Source organism: Microcebus murinus, chromosome 10 (assembly GCF_040939455.1).
Source record: "Microcebus murinus isolate Inina chromosome 10, M.murinus_Inina_mat1.0, whole genome shotgun sequence".
NCBI lineage: Eukaryota > Metazoa > Chordata > Mammalia > Primates > Cheirogaleidae > Microcebus > Microcebus murinus.
Window position 1 is genome coordinate 43,019,945 of NC_134113.1, and position 18,499 is coordinate 43,038,443.

At 31.1% G+C, this 18,499-nt stretch overlaps 1 protein-coding gene across 1 annotated transcript in view; it reads right to left on the minus strand.

Moving 5' to 3' along the window:
• Window positions 1-18,499, minus strand: part of TRHDE (thyrotropin releasing hormone degrading enzyme) — a 385,264-nt gene that overhangs the window by 77,793 nt on the left and 288,972 nt on the right. Inside the window, exons 8-12 of the mRNA XM_012738835.2 lie at window positions 16,074-16,139; window positions 15,208-15,395; window positions 9,728-9,816; window positions 3,216-3,349; window positions 3,057-3,112 (exon numbers count right to left, since the gene is read on the minus strand). Coding sequence (XP_012594289.2) covers window positions 3,057-3,112; window positions 3,216-3,349; window positions 9,728-9,816; window positions 15,208-15,395; window positions 16,074-16,139 — 533 coding nt within the window. The remainder of the gene's footprint in view (window positions 1-3,056; window positions 3,113-3,215; window positions 3,350-9,727; window positions 9,817-15,207; window positions 15,396-16,073; window positions 16,140-18,499) is intronic.

The window sequence follows — 18,499 nt, forward strand, 5'->3', positions numbered from 1 at the left end:
TCTTCTACTTTTTATCTTTGAAGAAACCAAAAGTATGCATACTATGTTTAGGAAACTGAAAGAAGGTTGATATAGATTGAATAGCAAAACTGTATCTACTAAGTTACAATGAAACATAAATAATCCTTATTGTTGATTATAGTCACTTTGTTGTGCTATCACACGTTTTTCATTCTAACTATATTTTTGTACCCATTAACTGTTCCCACTTTATTCCCCCTCTCCACTACCCTTAACTCCAAATAAATACAGGGCATTTGCCTGAATAAATCTGATTTTGCATTTATTTACTCTCATATTAATAGTAAAATTATCTCATGTGCAATAAAACAAATTAGAAGTACATATTCAATGAGATTTACATACTTTCTGGTGAATTTGCATGAATAATAATGAAATTATTTATTTCAAACTTTTAAGGCTTCCAAAATTGTAATTGAAAACAATGTTTTGCCTCAGTGAACAAGGAATCTAATTTTGGAAAAAAAAATCATCCACTAAAATAAATAAAATGTTCCATTTTAAAATAATTTCTATCATTTAATGCAGATTCCTTTCAATTTCCATCTGTCCTCTGTCTTGAGGATATCATTACTTATCTGCTTTCTCACCATCATTTCAAACCCATAAGGATTCCCACGAACTACTGTTTCAAAACCCCTCAGTCCTTCTGTTTTGCCTGGCTCTTTTATTGAAAGAAGTAACATTACTGCCAAGAACCAGGATAGTGGCATAGTACTCGGGTTAATGGCATAGATTCTGTAGCCAAAACACCTGGATCCAGGCCCTGGCTCTGCCAGTTATTAGCTGTATGACTTTAGGCAAGTTTCACGACCTCCCTGAGCCTCCATTTCCTCGCCTTTAAGTGGAAATAATAATAAAATATATTTATGTATCTTGTAGGGATGTTGTGAGAATTAAACAAATTAGTATATATAAAACAGACCACCATTTCACACTTTGTGTTTGATAATTACAAGTTAGTGATATTAGTTCTCTCTGAGTTCCTAACCCTTTCCTTGGAGTACTCAACATTTCTCTCTCTTTTTTTCTGTTCCGCTTTCAGTGGAATATTACATTAAGTACATTCTCTTTCTGGCTTTCTGGACTCTCTAAACTTCTATGTCAAAATGGTTTTTCTGTCATACCTAATACTTTCTTCAATGTGTTCCTATTCCACTGCAAAGTATAAGCTACATCTTAATCATTATCTCCATATATCACTGTCTCGAGCAGGTCTTCCTCCCTCTCTATTATGTCTAAAATTTGCCCAATAAAATAGTGCCATAGCACAGAATAGCCCTCATCTACCTTTGCTAGAAGTGAACCCCAGCTCTCATTAAACAACTACATTCAATTGGTACAATTTCCGTAGAAATTTCCTCCCTGATAAATTGTTCTTACACTTGCCATTTAGTTAGAAGGCAAATTTGTGCCTGCAACTCTACAGAATGCTTGGTTAGAAGGAGGCACTGATACAGCATCGCTCACCAAATGAAAAAAATATTAGTAATGGTTCTTGGTTCTTGGCTTCCTTAACGGCAATAAGGAAGACAAAAGTCAGAGGGGTTTTTTTTGTTTGTTTGTTTGTTTGTTTGTTTGTTTTTTTTTTTGAGACAGAGTCTCACTCTATTGCCTGGGGTAGAGTGCTGTGGCATCAGCCTAGCTCACAGCAACCTCAAACTCCTGGGCTCAAGGGATCCTCCTGCCTCAGCCTCTAGGGTAGTTGGGACTACAGGCACACACCACCATGCCTGGATAATTTTTTCTATTTTTAGTTGTTTGGCTAATTTCTTTCTATTTATAGTAGAGACAGGTCTTGCTCTTGCTCAGGCTGGTCTCGAACTCCTGAGCTTAATCGAGTCTCCTGCCTCAGCCTCCCAGAGTGCTAGGATTACAGGCGTGAGCCACCATGCCCAGCCAGAGATTTCTTTTTATAAAACATAAAAGCACTGGAAATTTCTTCTTTACCCTGCTGTATGTGTTCTCCCCTCCACATGACTTATTTCTCCAAAATTAATTTGTGTAACTTCATTACAAACTTTGGCTTTGATTCAATCAAAGTAATCATCAAGCCTTCTAAATGTAAGCTTATTCGTTTGATGGGATAAAATGCTATAGGGTGTGAGATGCTTTTTAACATATGGAAGAGAAGAAATTTGATTGAATACATATACCATAAAAGCAGTTTCAGGTCCCATGTATGAAACAACATCTATTGCAAAGATAAGTCATGTGTTCATATCAGCACAAACATAACTAACCAGTTTCACACAAGTATCTTAGAAGAATATGTGGTAAATCACCGTAGCAAAATTAAGAGAGTTACCCATGTCTTAATTTGTAGCTTGGAAAATTAGATTATTAACATTAAAACTATACTTGGATGTGAAATAGTACAAAATATTAAAAGAACTGAGTTGATTTTATCATTTTGTCTCAAAATTGAAGAAATACCTTGAGTTTATAATCAACATTATTTCATTTAATGACTATTAGAAGGAATAACTAATTTTAACATAAATTGAATTATGAATATAGCATTGCTATTACTATAACTAGCATAACTAAAATCTTCTGACAGAAGATCGATATATATTTTGTCCAGAACAGTTCTACCCAGTGGAATATTTATTTCTGTCTTGTAGCACAAGCTTCTTGTCATCACGAATATCACATTCAAAAACACATTTTTAAAAAACTGCTAAATATCAAGAAAAATTGCCAATATTTGAAGGTTTTTTTCTATTAAAAATTAAATATGACATAATGATTATTTTCATTAATGAAATTGGGAAGAGATTATTAATCTTCAGAGTATTAAATTGAACTTGCAGAGAAATTGATCCAGCTTCTCTTAATTTGGAAATACCCTATGGCTATTATTGATCGAGAGTTCGGGACACTAATTATTATTCATATCCAAACATGAAGAATGTGAGACAGAAATTGTTTTTTTAAAACTTCTTAAATTCAAAAAATATATACTATTTAGCTTAATAGAGGAAGTTTTGCAAGCATGAGTGTTTACTGTGAAGATGCACAGAAAAACATACCTGGCCAGGCTGAAGGCATCGTCGATCAAACCCGCTCGATTACTGACAGATAGAACCTATGAAGCCAATCAGAAAAAAAAAAAAATGGAATAATTTTGATTAAAATGGCAGGTGTTAACATATCAAAACAGATCTTTGATGAGCAAATCCAGAGTATACCTCATGGTTCCTGATTAATTGATCAATTAATAATCTCCAGTTCCTTAGGTCATAGTTGACTCTAAAATAACCAGTTTGATTGATGTTCCCCAGCAGCCAGTTTCCTTTGTCGAAATAAGTTATCCTGTGGTGCTCTGAAAATAGCATTTTGGAAGTAAATAGATTTTAAATTTTAAGAGTGAAAATGGAATGGAGTATATTTTCTTAATAACAGATATAACAATACCAATAGTTAAAAGAGAATTCCATCCTAAATACCTAATTGAAACCTACTCTTTAATTAATCACTTGCATCTAGAATTTGCTAGACAAACCTTTAGTTAGTTGCTAATTATAATCTCAATTAACTGTTTTGTTATAATTAACATTTTTGTTCTTGACAAAACCCTATTGCTTATACATAATTTTCTTTCTCAAAATAAGTGTTACCCAGAAATCTATCATTGTATTCATGCAGCTTCTAATTAGATTGTATCAGGGTATGTTGCTAGAATAAAAGCAGAGGTTTTAGATGCATAGTCTACTTATTTTGCTTAGTAAGAAAATGATTAAAAAACAGAGGTCATTTACTTGAAAGTCACTACTTTTTCTTGCCTTTTCTTCTTGTGCTTTCTTAGAAATACTAATAAATAAGACTTTTCAACATCATCAATAATGCTAGAAAAAGGAATTTTATTTGTTCAAGACTGTAATATTTTCACGTTGAAACAACAATAATAAATTCTTATTGGGATCACTCTGAAAATGGTAACTTGATTATGTTTCTCAGCTAATTTAGCAGAAGCCAGTAAAAACAATATTATAACTTTTACATATTTAACTCCTTCAAATATGATATAGAAAGAGAACTCCATTCACTTGTAAAGTTAAGCTTCATTGATTGCACAGAACCACATTTCACAATTCTAATAATTTTGCTGTTGATCTTCAGTACTCATGCTTCATAAAATTTACACAATGAAGTTGACCAAAATTTAAACACACACACACACACACACACACACACACACACACACACACAGAGTCTGACTTCCAGGAGGGAAAGAAACAAAACCACATTGTTCTACCTACAATGATTCAAAACCATAAAATACATCTCAGAAACCATATGCCGCAGGTCTGAGAACATCTCTAGTTCTAATGTCATTAGCACAGTTTTTACACATCAGACTTCAAATCGAAAATAAATTTTCCCCTTTATTTCCTCGAAGGACTGAATTTACAGAGTACTTTGTCTCAAGTATAGGCCACACAAGAAGAAGTTATACCACAAAAAGTGTTGGGAGGACATTGATGACCATTCATTTCTAAGGTCTGGAATGGGGTGGGGGCTAATTAATCCAATGCATGTTACAGATGACTGATTTTTCAAGTATCACTTCAACTTCTCACCACCTTTATAAATCAAGTCTATTGGAACATATACGGTAATCAAATGATCCAAATGGTTCATTTTAGGTCTCCTGACTTCATGGCTTTTTTTCCTATGTTATGATCTATTGATACAAGATGGTATAACACTTCTGTTGTAATATGATATACACTTGTTACATTCTTGTATTGATTTGAAAGGGGGAAATGGTACAGGAAAAAGAAATAGAATAGTGTAGGAAAGCTAGATTCTTATTGCAGCTTTCCTAACCATAAATATTTGAATGTAGGTCATTGATTCTCTTTGGTTCTCAATTTTCTTACTATAACTTGAAGATCAAACAATGGCCTTTAACACCCCTTCCAATTCCATGATTCAGTGGACGAAGGGGCTATTTTTCTTAGAGATTTTACCTTAATCCATGGTACTTGGAAAAATAAGCCTATCAGATATTTTTCTAAAATGCAAGTTATTTTTCAAGTCTCTGAAACTCTGTAATTTTATATTTTTCAAAATTTTAATGTTTAACCACAAATTGCTTTAAAGAAGTTTTAGAATGTCACATCCATTTTACAAACGTAAAAATGACAATAAAAATTACTAACAATATGGCATTCTTAAAAACTAAACTAAAATAATCCCATGAAGACTTCAATTGATCATTTCTGAATTCAGTGAATAAAACTTAAAGCTTGAATATCAAGAATACTGTTTCTCCTGAGTAACCCTGTCTTCAAATATACTAAGATTTTTATAAGAAAAAATATTAAAACTATGATTGAATTCACTTGAGCTAAGAGCAAATTTGATAATTTTCATCTAAGTATTCTTTTTTCAAAAAGTCATAATATTAAAGCATTGAGTTTAATATATGATTTAGATTTTTTACAAGTTTGAAATGGTCATAGATTTTCATGACATTAAATCTACTTTTTAAGGTTGCTTCCTGTTTGCATTTTAGATAGCTACCATAACTCAAGCCCAGGTAATTCACTTGGCTCTAGTTTTTAATCTTATTCTATTCAACAACTTATAGTTGGAATATAGTCAAATTAAAATTAATATGTACATTAAAATAGCAAAATAATTCCTATACCTTCTATAATATCTGACCAGAATAAGAAAAACAGGTTTATATTGTTTTTAAGCATGTCATTATTAAATTTATATCTAAAACCTGAAGGTTATTACTGTTCATGAATATTTTTATGCTTGTTACAAATGAGATCTTTGGAGAAATGATTCCCTGAAAGATTTTGTAATAGATTTTTAAATATCTTTTCAGTTATAGTTAATTATATCCCTAAAATGTTCTTCAAATTAACTAATGGCAAGCAATGAATTTTAAGGAGATCTTTTCCAATAGCCTAATGAGGTATGGTATTTGATTAGGACCATAATAAAAAATATAGAAGTTATATTTCGAGTGTTGGTAATAATAATTAAAAATTATATTTAGAATGTATCCAAAATGACACAAGACTTAGACTATATCAATGTATAGAGTAGTTGGTATTTTGTAAGATTTTATATTTTATACTTTCTTTTGTAATAAATAGGGAAAAGAGATTAGGCATTTCTTCCCTAAACTTGCTGGTTGCAAAGAATTAGAATTTTCTAAAAGAGGGTCACCCAGAAAAATAAGGGTAACAATGTGATACAAAATAAGGGATAAGACATATTATAATAGTTTCCTTACTGGACATTTGTGAAGATAAAATGAGAATGTTCCGTAAAACCTATAAAGAACCATGTGCATATATCCAAAGACATCATGTTGAGTAACTGACAGATCTACAAAGCAACCTATCAAAGTATTAAGATCCTAACCAGTATATACGTGTTTGTGCATGACCGTTCATACACACACAAGTATGAGTCAGGGAAGGGGTCAAGAGAAAAGAAAACCAAGCTCCTAAAGCCAGCTATTACCCTAACTAACTGACTGACATTTTGAGCAAGTTATTTCTCAAGCCTTATTTTCCTCATTTTTAAAGTGGAGATAAAAATAATACTCATTTTAAAGGTTTGTGAGTCTCTATATCATTAAATTGGAACTAATCAACACTTACGTGCACATATGAAAATAACATTCATTGCAAATCAAGCAAGAGGGAGGACGGTGGAGGGGAGGTGTAAATTCATACCTAACAGGTACAATGAACACTATCAGGGGATGAGCACACTTATAACTTTGACCCAAATGATACAAAAGCAATTTATGTAACCAAAATGTTTGTACCCCTATAATATTCTGAAGTAAAATAAAATAAAATAAAATAAAGGTTTGTGAATCTCACATGAACCAACATTTGAGGAAAGTACTATAGCATTATGCTATTTTTAATGTTTACTTCTAATACTTCTAATATTCTAATAGTTACTTTCAGGATCAATTTCTCTTCCATTTAAACCTTTTTTGACCCAACATTTGGCATTAAATTTATTCCCCTCCACTCAGTGTTAGTTGAGTAGCCAATCAACATGCAACATATAAACATATCTCAATTATTGATATTTTTATATTAAGAATGAAAAAGATAAATACTGCAACGTGCTTTCAATAACTTAAAAATCGGTGTAAAAACTATTTTTAGGCTAAAACGATCTATGCCTTACCTTGGAATTGATTAGATATTCACAAAGTGTTTTTAAAAACTTGAACTGTCAAGAGTATGTGATGATTCCAATCAAATTTATATTTTGTAGAATCCATCAATGATTTTGCCTAAATATCTTATAAGATCAAATCTATATCAGTACTGACAATGAAAAGATCTGATGGTATAATTAAATATGGATTTTTTTTGCATATGTTGAAAAAAATTGACCAGAATATTTTCTTCCTGTTTTTATGGGGAAAATTTTCATAGATATTAGTTGACAATATTTTGAAGAAAAGGAGATGTGATAACATAAAAGAAGGCAAGAGTTAATAATCTTTTCTTTTTCTTCCTAATCTTTGTTTGGTGTTAGTCATCAGAATGAAGGACTTCATGACAAAATTGAATACAAGGGGATGTAAAGGCAAAACAGGAAGGTGGTCTTTCTTTAAGGTGCCTTTTGGAAACTTTCTTCCAGATTTTTTGTATTTATAAAGCTTTTGGAAAACATTTCGGGAAGCGTTTATTCAGTATGGGAATCCTGAAAAACTCAACATTACAAATGTGACAATGTTTATATCAAACAGAGGATTCTGCTATGGTGTAACAGAAAATGACTCATTATTGCATTATTGTGTGCAGGTCACACATTGCACAACTTTGGAGTGGGGGGATGTGCCACTCATATCATAGTGTAAATAGCACTTCCTAGAGTCATGCACTGCACAAACTGTGCAGCTATGTGTGACAGCCATACATATCAATGTAGGTAATATTTCAGCCAAAAATATGGTTTAAACCAATACATTGTTATTATTCCCAAATGATAATGAAAGCCTCTAAAGGGAAATGATTCGTCAAACATAATTCTCCATAATCTTTGAAGGATGAGAATACCATGAATAATGGCATGGAAATAACTAGGGAGTTTAGAGGAAAGGTATCCAAAAAGAACCAGGCTTGTCCTGAGTCTTCCCACCATTTAAAGGTAAAGTTTTGTGCTAATTCTGATGTTTGATCAGTATATTTACATTCTTTTAATTTTCCCATTTCCATTCTACTTTCTAAAGATAAACATTTTACTTTATTTCTGAAGATTGTTGTATCTCATGCTCCTGGCAATCCTGTGGAGGGATGACTTCATTCTAATAGTTAAATCATTACAATAACAACTCACTGCTTTCACTCATCATTTCATAACAACTTATGTAGATAAATTAAACAACTACATAAGGGGAAAGAAAAGTATAAAAGAAAAACAATACAGTAAGTATGCATTCAGAATCATGATATAAATATTAACTCCAGGAAATGAAAAGAACAAATTTTAAGGTAGGCATTTCAATGCATCACTGTATTATTACATATCAATGATTTATATACAATATATGTAAGTGAAAACATATATTTTCACATTATGTGATTATGTGTTAAAAATACAATAAGATTAAAATTTCAATAAAAATATACCTGGAACTATAAGTGTATTTACAGATTAGATTTTGCTGTGAGAACTTTTTCTTGAATGTATAAATTTATGTATTTTGAGCACTTAATAGCAAGACTGAGAGGAAGAAACAATATTTATTTATTTTTACCTATATTTCACCTTATTTCAAATAAAAGATTTGTAGCTGTTTAAAATATGCTTACCAAAAGAGTAAGATAACATCAATTAACAGCATGTGAGAAAGGAATAAGAAAAAATTACCAACACACTTGACCATCTAAATCTAAATGAAATGTTACATAAAAGATGATAATTGTCTTTTTTCTCCAACTCAATGGAACACAGAAATAAAAGGGACCTGTTTCACATTGTAGCATGAAGGATATAGATTGGACTCAAGAAATAGCTTTCTGACAGTAAATTGAAATAGGTCACTATCTTATTTGAAGATATTTAGAGAAAGAATAGAATCTCATCTCTCTCTGCTCCTTGAGGTTTGACCCTACCTAGGAGGTGGTTTGATGACCTGTCTAAGCCCCTCCCTTCTGGCCCTATAATTAGATAATTCCATGGAGACTATTTCTTCCTCATCTCTTAAAGAGACAGTCTATTAAAGAGAAGACAGCAGGAAAGTGGGATTAAAAATAATGCCTGTGTTTCAGTATTTAGCATACTGTTCTATTGGGACTTATAATTATATTTTAGTTACATTTGGAGTTATAAAATTATGCAGTTTAAAACAGCTAAGATTAGTACTATGAACACTAACTACAAATACATCAAAGAAATAAGTTCTTTAGAGTTATAAAATTATGCAGATTAAAACAGCTAGGATTAGTACTACAAATACTAACTACAAATACATCAAAGAAACAAATAAATTTAATAATTATATAGGCAGACTGAAATTAGACTACTTGGAAACTACGTTATACCATATCTAATTTTATAGAGGTGATTATCATTCCTCTATCTTCTCTTTCTAATTTGTCTTCATTCACATTTTATAACAGCTCAAACCAGAGGTTAAGTTGCTAAACTATTATCTGAAACCAGATAGTTCCTCAGGGGAGAATATATATTTTACCTGATTTGTTAGACACCCAAATAATTGCTTCTGAAGACACATGGCTTCTATTTCCTACCACAATAGTTAATGGAATCTGCCACAGGTAACTGCAAAATAAAAGAGAAACTTTAAGAATAGAAATAGCTATATTAAAACAAACAAACAAAAAAACAAAAACAAACATTTCTCATGCACCTTTGTATGATATTTATTACTCTTCTTAGAGAATGTAAAAAAAATTCCTAGTCATAAAAATAAGAAATAAGTCAGGAAGATGAATTCACTCTCAATGCCAATAAGAAGACTTAGCCTCCAAGAGTTTTAATTTCAATGCAAAAAGAGAACTTTGAAAAGAGAACTAATTTCAATGCTAACCAATCAATTTATCTTAAACAACAACAACTACAACATAAAAGACAGATTTACATTTGGCATTTGAAATAAAAAATAACTAGTGTCTATAAATCTGAGCCACATCATATATTGATTAAAGTCTAACAATAACTCCTTTCTTCTTTTTTCCATATTAGATTAATATACATTTCAGTGGCTTCATGCATTTACATTTGAATATTCTCTTTTATTTATTGTCTAATGATTCTGCAGGTCACTATTAACATACTTGACAGAAAGGTTAATATGGCATGCCTGAAGTTACTCAGCAAAAAAGAATGGAAGAGTAAAACTAATTAGATTATCCTGAAATCCAATCAATACAAAAAACATTGTGGGGCACACACAACGCTCTGTTTTCTGAAATGGAATTTCCAAATTGATGTGTCAAGGCATCCACCAACATGCAGGACCAGTCATGAATCTCAGCTATCAAAGAGAAGCATTTTCTAACATTTGCTGTTTTATAGGATAAAAATTGAGGCCTCTACTTGTACATGTAGTAATATCAATTTCATCTCACATGAGTGAGGAGCCAGAAAGATTCTGACTGGTCTTACAATAAGCTTGTTGAATATTGTTTGTTTCCTTCTTCGAAATATAGTCAGATTATTTTGATCTATAATTGCATGATTAGCAACAGGGTAGCCAACAATTCTAGTAAGGGAAAAATATTCTTCATTTTAGAAATGTAAGAAGAGATGGTATGTCAGCTCAACAATTGTGTGAGTGAATAAAGAATTGATAATTTTTCAGTAAACATGCTTGGGGTAATAGACATTATAATGAATATGTCTTTTTGGGGGGTGGGAGAGGAAATCTGTCATGTGGAGTTTGATTATTTAATCATTTCTTATTTTGCATCACAACAAATAGAATTCAGAAATAGTAAAGTATTGAAATGGAAGATTGAAAATGTTTTATACCAACTGCTATCTTCAGCAATGAAAGTCAATATAATATGTTTAAAATTCTAAATTTTAAAACTATCTGCTGTTGAAACACTGGCGAAGGAACCACTGAGCTAAAGCCAGCCCTCGACTCACAGCTGAGGGACGTGAGGAGCATTGCGGAGGGGAGGGGCACACCTCTAACCCTTGCTAGGGAGAGGCAACGATACAAAATGTAACAAAATGTTTGTACTCTCAAATTTTCCTGAAATAAAAAAAAAAAATTAAAATATGTCAGAATATTAATAGTGGTTATTTCAGAGAGCTAAGATGATCAATCTATGTTAAACTACTTTTCTGTATATTTTTAAATTCTAAAAAAATAAAATATAATATAAAAAAGTATAAAAAATATAATATAAAGAAACGATCAGCTGTTTTTAATAAGAAAAACATTTTTCAGAGCCAACTCTGTGGAGACACTAGTATATACTAACATTGACTCCACATCATCAGTCAGGAAATAAAATAATTTTATTTCCTGTATTGTATTTCCAGTAGCCAAACCTGTATTGATTCTTCTGATAGTAGTTGGTGAACAACAACCCATATACGGTCTTAACAAATACTGCCGAGCTTCCAACATAGGACTAAGAATATACCTTAAATATTTAATGACAGATTTACTGTGGAAGATACAGAGAACTGATATAGTTCTTTAATATTTGTTCTCTAAAAATGATGAATCTCTTTTGGTTAACTGGAATAATTAGTTAGTTAAGAGAAAACTGTTATCTGACTCTGGATCTGATTCTCAAGTTAACTTATAAGCTAATTTTGTATACCTTGATCTTGGAAAAGCCTGGAAATAGGAGACATTTTATAAATTGCTGTTAAATTTGATTGAATCGGTTTGGATTAAGGTAAAACAAAAAGAGACCAAATCAATTTATAGGTAAGACAGAGATTAACTTTATAAACTTGACTTTTTAGTATACATCTTCCACATTGATTGGGTCAATTAAATTGGGAAGCCAAGTAAGTATCAGTTAAAGAGCAAAGAATATGTAAAATTGAGGATGTTTTAAAATCCTTAAGCATAAATGTGTCTTTTATGTAGTATGATCATAAAATGGTTATGGAATATTGTTTGCCCTTAATATAAGCAAACATAATTTTATAGGTATTTAAACTGTATCCTTCTAAGTAACTAGAGATTATCATAAAGTTGGTATGTTTCAATATTTAAGTCTTAGGAAAAAGTCTCTAAAGTACAAGAAAAAGATTCATCTGCATGCTTGTATAGTCAACAACACCACACACATATAGAAAACTTCTTAAATGTCAGACATTGTATCACATAGCTGTTCAGATGTAAGTTAAATGTAAGATTTTGAGATATAAACATTGGGGTATTTTACAAAATTTTTAAAAATACAGACTTCTATATTTTTCCTAATAATGCTTTTGTAGTTTATTCTATGTGTATTGGGGGGAAGTATGTACACATACACACAAAAAAACCTATACATTATCACAAAGACAAGTTAAAAGTTACAAGTTACCAAGCATATCTGAAATTTGTATTCATTTCTGACCTGTTGTACTGTTAATGCTATATAAGTTATTTTTCATATTTTTCCAAACAACATGTATTTGGTCTTTTCATAAATTTCACTTTAAAACTCAAACAAAGCATGATAATTATGTTGTTTTGTGATTACAACTTAAAAGACTAGAAGACACTAAACATAGTTGAATGAGAAGCCCTGTGTGGTATGCCTGTAAAAAAATGTAAGACCGCAGTGGGTTATGTTTAAAAAGAGACTAGGAAAAAGAATTTGTGAAATTAGATTGTGTTCCAGCTGCTTAAATTTAACTTAAATTTTAGTCATCTCATTGTCAGCATTAAAAAAAGTAAAAAAAAAAAAAAATGCATTTTAAAAGAGCCCCAAGACATCATTTCTTTAATAGTTCTTGGGACTACCTTTCTTCATCAGTAGTTTGCATTTTCATGTTAATAATAAAGCAAAATTTATTCTAATGATTATATTAAAGTAGAAAAGAACAAGTGCATACAGTGTGTAAGAAGACATTACTTAACATTGCAATGAGCATTAACTTTATCAAGAAAAAAGAGCTACAGAAATTAGCAACTTCCCAAGTATCAAAATTCTAACACATTTTACACTCTGTTACACATGAGCTAACTTTATATGATTATTAGTTATGGAAAGATCTTTCTTTTCTATGCTGTAATATAACTATTATATACGTGTAAAAATTTAGTTACTAGATACATTAAAAATGTCCTAGGCATATTGCAATGACGTTCTAGTGTACCTTAGAAAAATAAAGACAATTCATTATCCTGGCTCAGAAAGTAACCACAATTCACAGGATTTCTGGTCTTGATGGGCAGTAAGATTTACTCCATCAACTGTTTGCATTGCAATAAAGATGTAGGAAAGCTAGAGACAAAGGCCAGGTAAATTGGCATTGAAGCTTTGACCAAAATGTTATAGTGAATTAAATGATCAATAATATAAAATTAAACATGAAACTTTCAACTATAAGCTCTATTATTTTTAAATAAATGGAAATCATTTTTGAGACTAACAGGATGCCCTAAAATATCTTAATATTGTATATGTCAAGTTCTCTCAGTTCAAAATCATCCATGATTTTATAACTCCAGCAAAAGCAAAGCTCTCTAGATACTACATACACTTATACAGTCTCGGAGAAAGTCTTCTTTTAAAGAGTCAGACTTGTGGCTGGTACATTTTATAGGTTGACAGAGTATTTTTGCTCAAAATTTATTCTGTCATCTGTGTGTCCTTTATGTTTTTCTGCATCAGTGATGCTTATGTCAGACTGATCCTTCTCAAAGGCCTGCCCCAAATCTCTCTAGCTTTGCCACAGTCAAGTAGTTTTTATGTAGTTCCTGGCAAGGCCAGAGTAGATGCCTAAGCATGTTTAGCCTGGCGCCAGACGGCAGACGATTAGAAGCAGCACTAGGCAGCTGTAGGGAATCCAGGCTGGGTACAGAAGCACACTGATAAGTCAGACCCTAACAGTGGTGACACGGTGGCAGGGTAACACCGTATTCCACTAGTTCAAGCAATTGGATTACAAAGGGCAGTGTGTTGAAGGTAATATAGACTGTATATTAAGAAGGAGATTTAAGACACTGCTTTCCTAAATCGAATTCCAAATGCAGTCACCAGAAACACTCATGAATTCTCAATTACTTCTCTGTATAGCCAGTCTTGGAGCTAGCCTACTTGGGAACCATTTCTATTCTTCTTAGAGATAACAAAGTAAACTTAATGTGTGCTCTAGATCTCCTAGAAAAGGTAATAGGAGACAGCTTGAGTAACCTAATCCAAACATCTTATTTTATTTGTTAAGTTTAACCTCTTTCCCTCCCTGTCCACCAACCTTTGCCCAACCTCTTACCAGTGCATCTTATATGAAGTGAAACTCATTAATTTAAGTTCTATTATCTTTCATTGGCTCAGCCTTTAATGAGACACTAAATAGTCAAAAAACATTAAGTAGAAAAGAAATAAATCCTACAATCTGAGTTATAAATAATTCAATAAGAGTATCAAAAGAAAATTAAAAAAACCTAACAAATCTACATTCTATGTATGCTGTCTGTTTAGTGATTTTAAACACTAAAAATAAGGGGAAGAAAACATATTTTGATGCTAAGTGGCACTGATGCTTAGATCATTTTAAGTTATTTAAGTCCCTTTGACTCAGACATTATTTAGTTTAGATTTTTTTGTTTTAATTAGTTTTTCTGGATTATTAGTTTCTATTCTCATTTGTTTTATAAATCTCACAGTTTGCTCATTCCATTTAATTCACTACAACACATCTTCACTTTCTTGAGCTTAATTCAAGAAATATTCATAGGAAAAAGTGAAAAATCACATCTGATTTTTTTTTAAATCACCATGATAATTTAAAATTTTGTCTTTTTAAACAAATAACCTTGGTGTGTGGTCTCTGTAAGAATAAAAATATCCAGAAAATGGGAGTAATAGAAGAATCAAAATGAAAATTCCATGTGTAAATAAAGAAAGCTATACTGCACTGACAGCATTTCAGAATTGCATTATCAATGCTATTTAAAATATAATAAAAATGCAAAGTGAAAAGAAAGAATAAAAACAAATTTTCATGTAAAAAAGAGAGTTGTACCTGTTATTTTGAAGTTGAAGTGCTTTAGTTTTAGCACTGATGTCGTAAATAAAATGTTGTTGGGTAATTATTATTCTATTTTCTGTGGTTGTGTTTCCCAAGATGGTGATAACAGGATAACCCATCTGGAGTGTCCACTGGTCCATTACTTCTTGTATATTTACATACTTTCCATTCCTTTTTAAAGCCTTTATAATCAAAATTGTATAAATCAGTTTTATAAACATCAATTATAAACATAATTAACATTAAGCCAATTTAATTTTCACCTTTACAATTAACCTAAATATGAAAACACTGAAAGCCAATGAAGTCAATATAATGTGCTGATAAAATTAATATTTTTGCCTGAAGTTAAGCTTCATGCATATATATATATATGTATATACATATATATACACACACACATACACACATATATAAAAATGAAAGTTGTATTAACATTAAAGTTTTCCCATAACAAAATAAATTATATTTTAATGCTAAAGAATTTCTTGCAGCATCAGGTTTCTCCAGTATGTTTAGTGTCACACATAAATATTTTTAATTCATATATAGGAAAAATATTTAAAATTTAAATATTTCTTTAACATGAATATCTTACAAGATATCAATTATATTTCAGAACTATTGTCATGTTTGAAATCAGACAAGGAATCTTTTACTATGATTTGCAGTTTAAGTAATTTTAACCCCATTATCTTTATAATATATTATATTAAACATAAAACAAAAAAACAATATGAGGAAATGGGAAATACAAAAAGTAAAAACAAACTGTCAGTATCAATAAAGTTATAAATGTCATATACTCAATTCAAAGATTCAAGTAGAGATTTTTGATACTTGAGCTTTCAATACTTTACCTCTGATAATGTATTCCAGAGATCATTTCTGGCTGCATTGCCATACTTGTGAATAGTTAAATAATCCTGCAAGAATTTAAAATTGTAATTACGATTCAAAGATTAGACAATTACCAGTAAACACGTTTATTTCTCAATTCAATTGACCATTTCCATTTGTTGGAATTGCATTAATATAAAGAGAAAGACATGCAAAAAGACAAAAAGTCTCATATTCCAAAGAGTTTAACTATAGCATATTTCCTAATTAAGTCATCAAACAATATTAATCTCTTAAAAATGATTTTCATAGCCATAGTCACATCTTGCAGATTTCAACAGTTAAAGATCTTCCTCTAATTGAGCAAGTCAAAATCAGTCAATTTCAAAGAAACTACCTTTACAGTGAAATATTGAGGGAGAACTTTCACTTTCACTTTTGTGTTAAAGTGTTGAAAAAGAAATATTTTTTTTATTGAAAAAGGAAAAAAAGCCACTGATATGTGCTGATGTTAAGAAGGATTGCTTTGCTGAAAGAGTACTTTCTCCACGATCTGTTCCTTAGTCTTAGTAAACGAGAGGCTGCCTATTCCAAAAATTATTTCCATGAAATTGAAACACAATATTTAATAAGAAAAAGTAATTCCTAGGTTTATTTAGTATTTTGGGGCTTAGAACCTCCCATTTCTCATGATCAAAACTCAGTGGCTAAACTGATACACTTTCTACCTAATTCACACCTTGTTGCCTTCTAAGAAACACAGTTTGTCTCATTATCAATGTTATTTACTTATGGCTACTTTTTAAATGTTTTTTTCTTATTTCAAAGTGGATAAATGAAAAGAAAATAGTGTTTTATATTGTAAAACAAAGAGCCTCATACTTCACTTGAAATTCCATCATCTCTGTAACATGTAAGTAGTAGACAAAATCCTAATTTACATCAAAGTACTCAACTGGAAAAAAAAAATGCTAACTCCTTTCAGTACTTTATGTAGAGTGGGCTACTTTGGGGATAATTAAAGTTGGGAAAGTGAATTTTCTGAAATACAAATTGTAGCACCTGTGACAGATTCAGCTTTTGTTGGCAGCTCACAGTACAGCACAGTAAATGGCAACTTCCACTTAATCAGACGCCTAGAGATGCAATGTCCAACACCAACTTAGCAACCACAAATTCATCATCGTCATCAGGTGTTATGAATAATTTAGTTGAAAAAATACAATCCTGAATAAACATTCTGAATCCCAATATGGCTTTGAACATGTCACGAGGCTTTTTCAACATAAAAACAGGGACCAGGATTTAAATAGTTTCAAAATTATTCTTTATGATTTTTTTAGGATTTAAATGAATATATTTGAGAACAACTGGACTTACAAAATATAAATTTGCATTTTGTTTTAGTGACGTTATTAAAATTATTACTGTTACTATGGGTTCTGTTTATGGATAGTGCTGCTAGAATAATACAAAAGAGGAAACAAAGGAATCACATGACGTCCAGTACACAACTACAGTTTTCTTCCCACAGATCATAAAAGTTATTCATAATATCAGTAGATCTTGTCCCAATATTAACCATCAGCCTGAATTCTTGTTTCCCTCCCCAGTTCAGAATAAGGTTCAATTTTCCACTTGGAGCAGGCTGAAATGGCAATTATCCAGGCTTAAGGAGCAACTCCCAACTTCCCTGCCTCAGTATTCAGGGAAGATAACATATCTTCTTGCCCTACTGGCAGGCTAAGTATTCATGTGGAATAGGAATTTTACATATGTCAACCTTTTTCTTTAAAAAAAAAAAAGGTTTCCTTAGTTATTTTACCCTTTCTTTTACACAAATGTACTTGTATCCTGAATTAAGGAAATATTGCTTTGTCATTGCAGAACTATCAAAAAACTTAAAAGATAGTGTGTTTTTCATATCAACCATTCATTTATTCATTCATTCCACAAAATGTATGGCACACTTAGCATGCGCCAGACAACTTTCTAGGTGCTTGGAAAACAGTGGTAAAGAAAAGGTTACTAAGAATACCTACAAATACTGAGATGTGATTTGTGTAGGAAGATTTTTGTGACTGAAATTATAGAAGTCTTGGTACAATAACCACTTGGCAAGATGAAGTCACATTTGGTATGTGACTGACTATTTTAAGCTCCTTTCAAACTTATGAGTAAATGAATATAAAAGTGGTTGGAGATATGAATCTGAAATGGAAATCTAAGTTTACATTTATGTGTATAAAAGTCAATCAGTAGTAGATTTGACATCATGATATAAAATAGAAGAATGCTTTAATATTAACTTAAAAAGAATGGTGAGTTCTCTACATTAGGTATTTCAGAAATAGCAGAGTTCTTTAAATGAATAAAGCAAAAATTGCCACTAGAATATTCTTAAGGGACATAACAATAGAGGCAAATTAACGGTTAAAAATGTGTT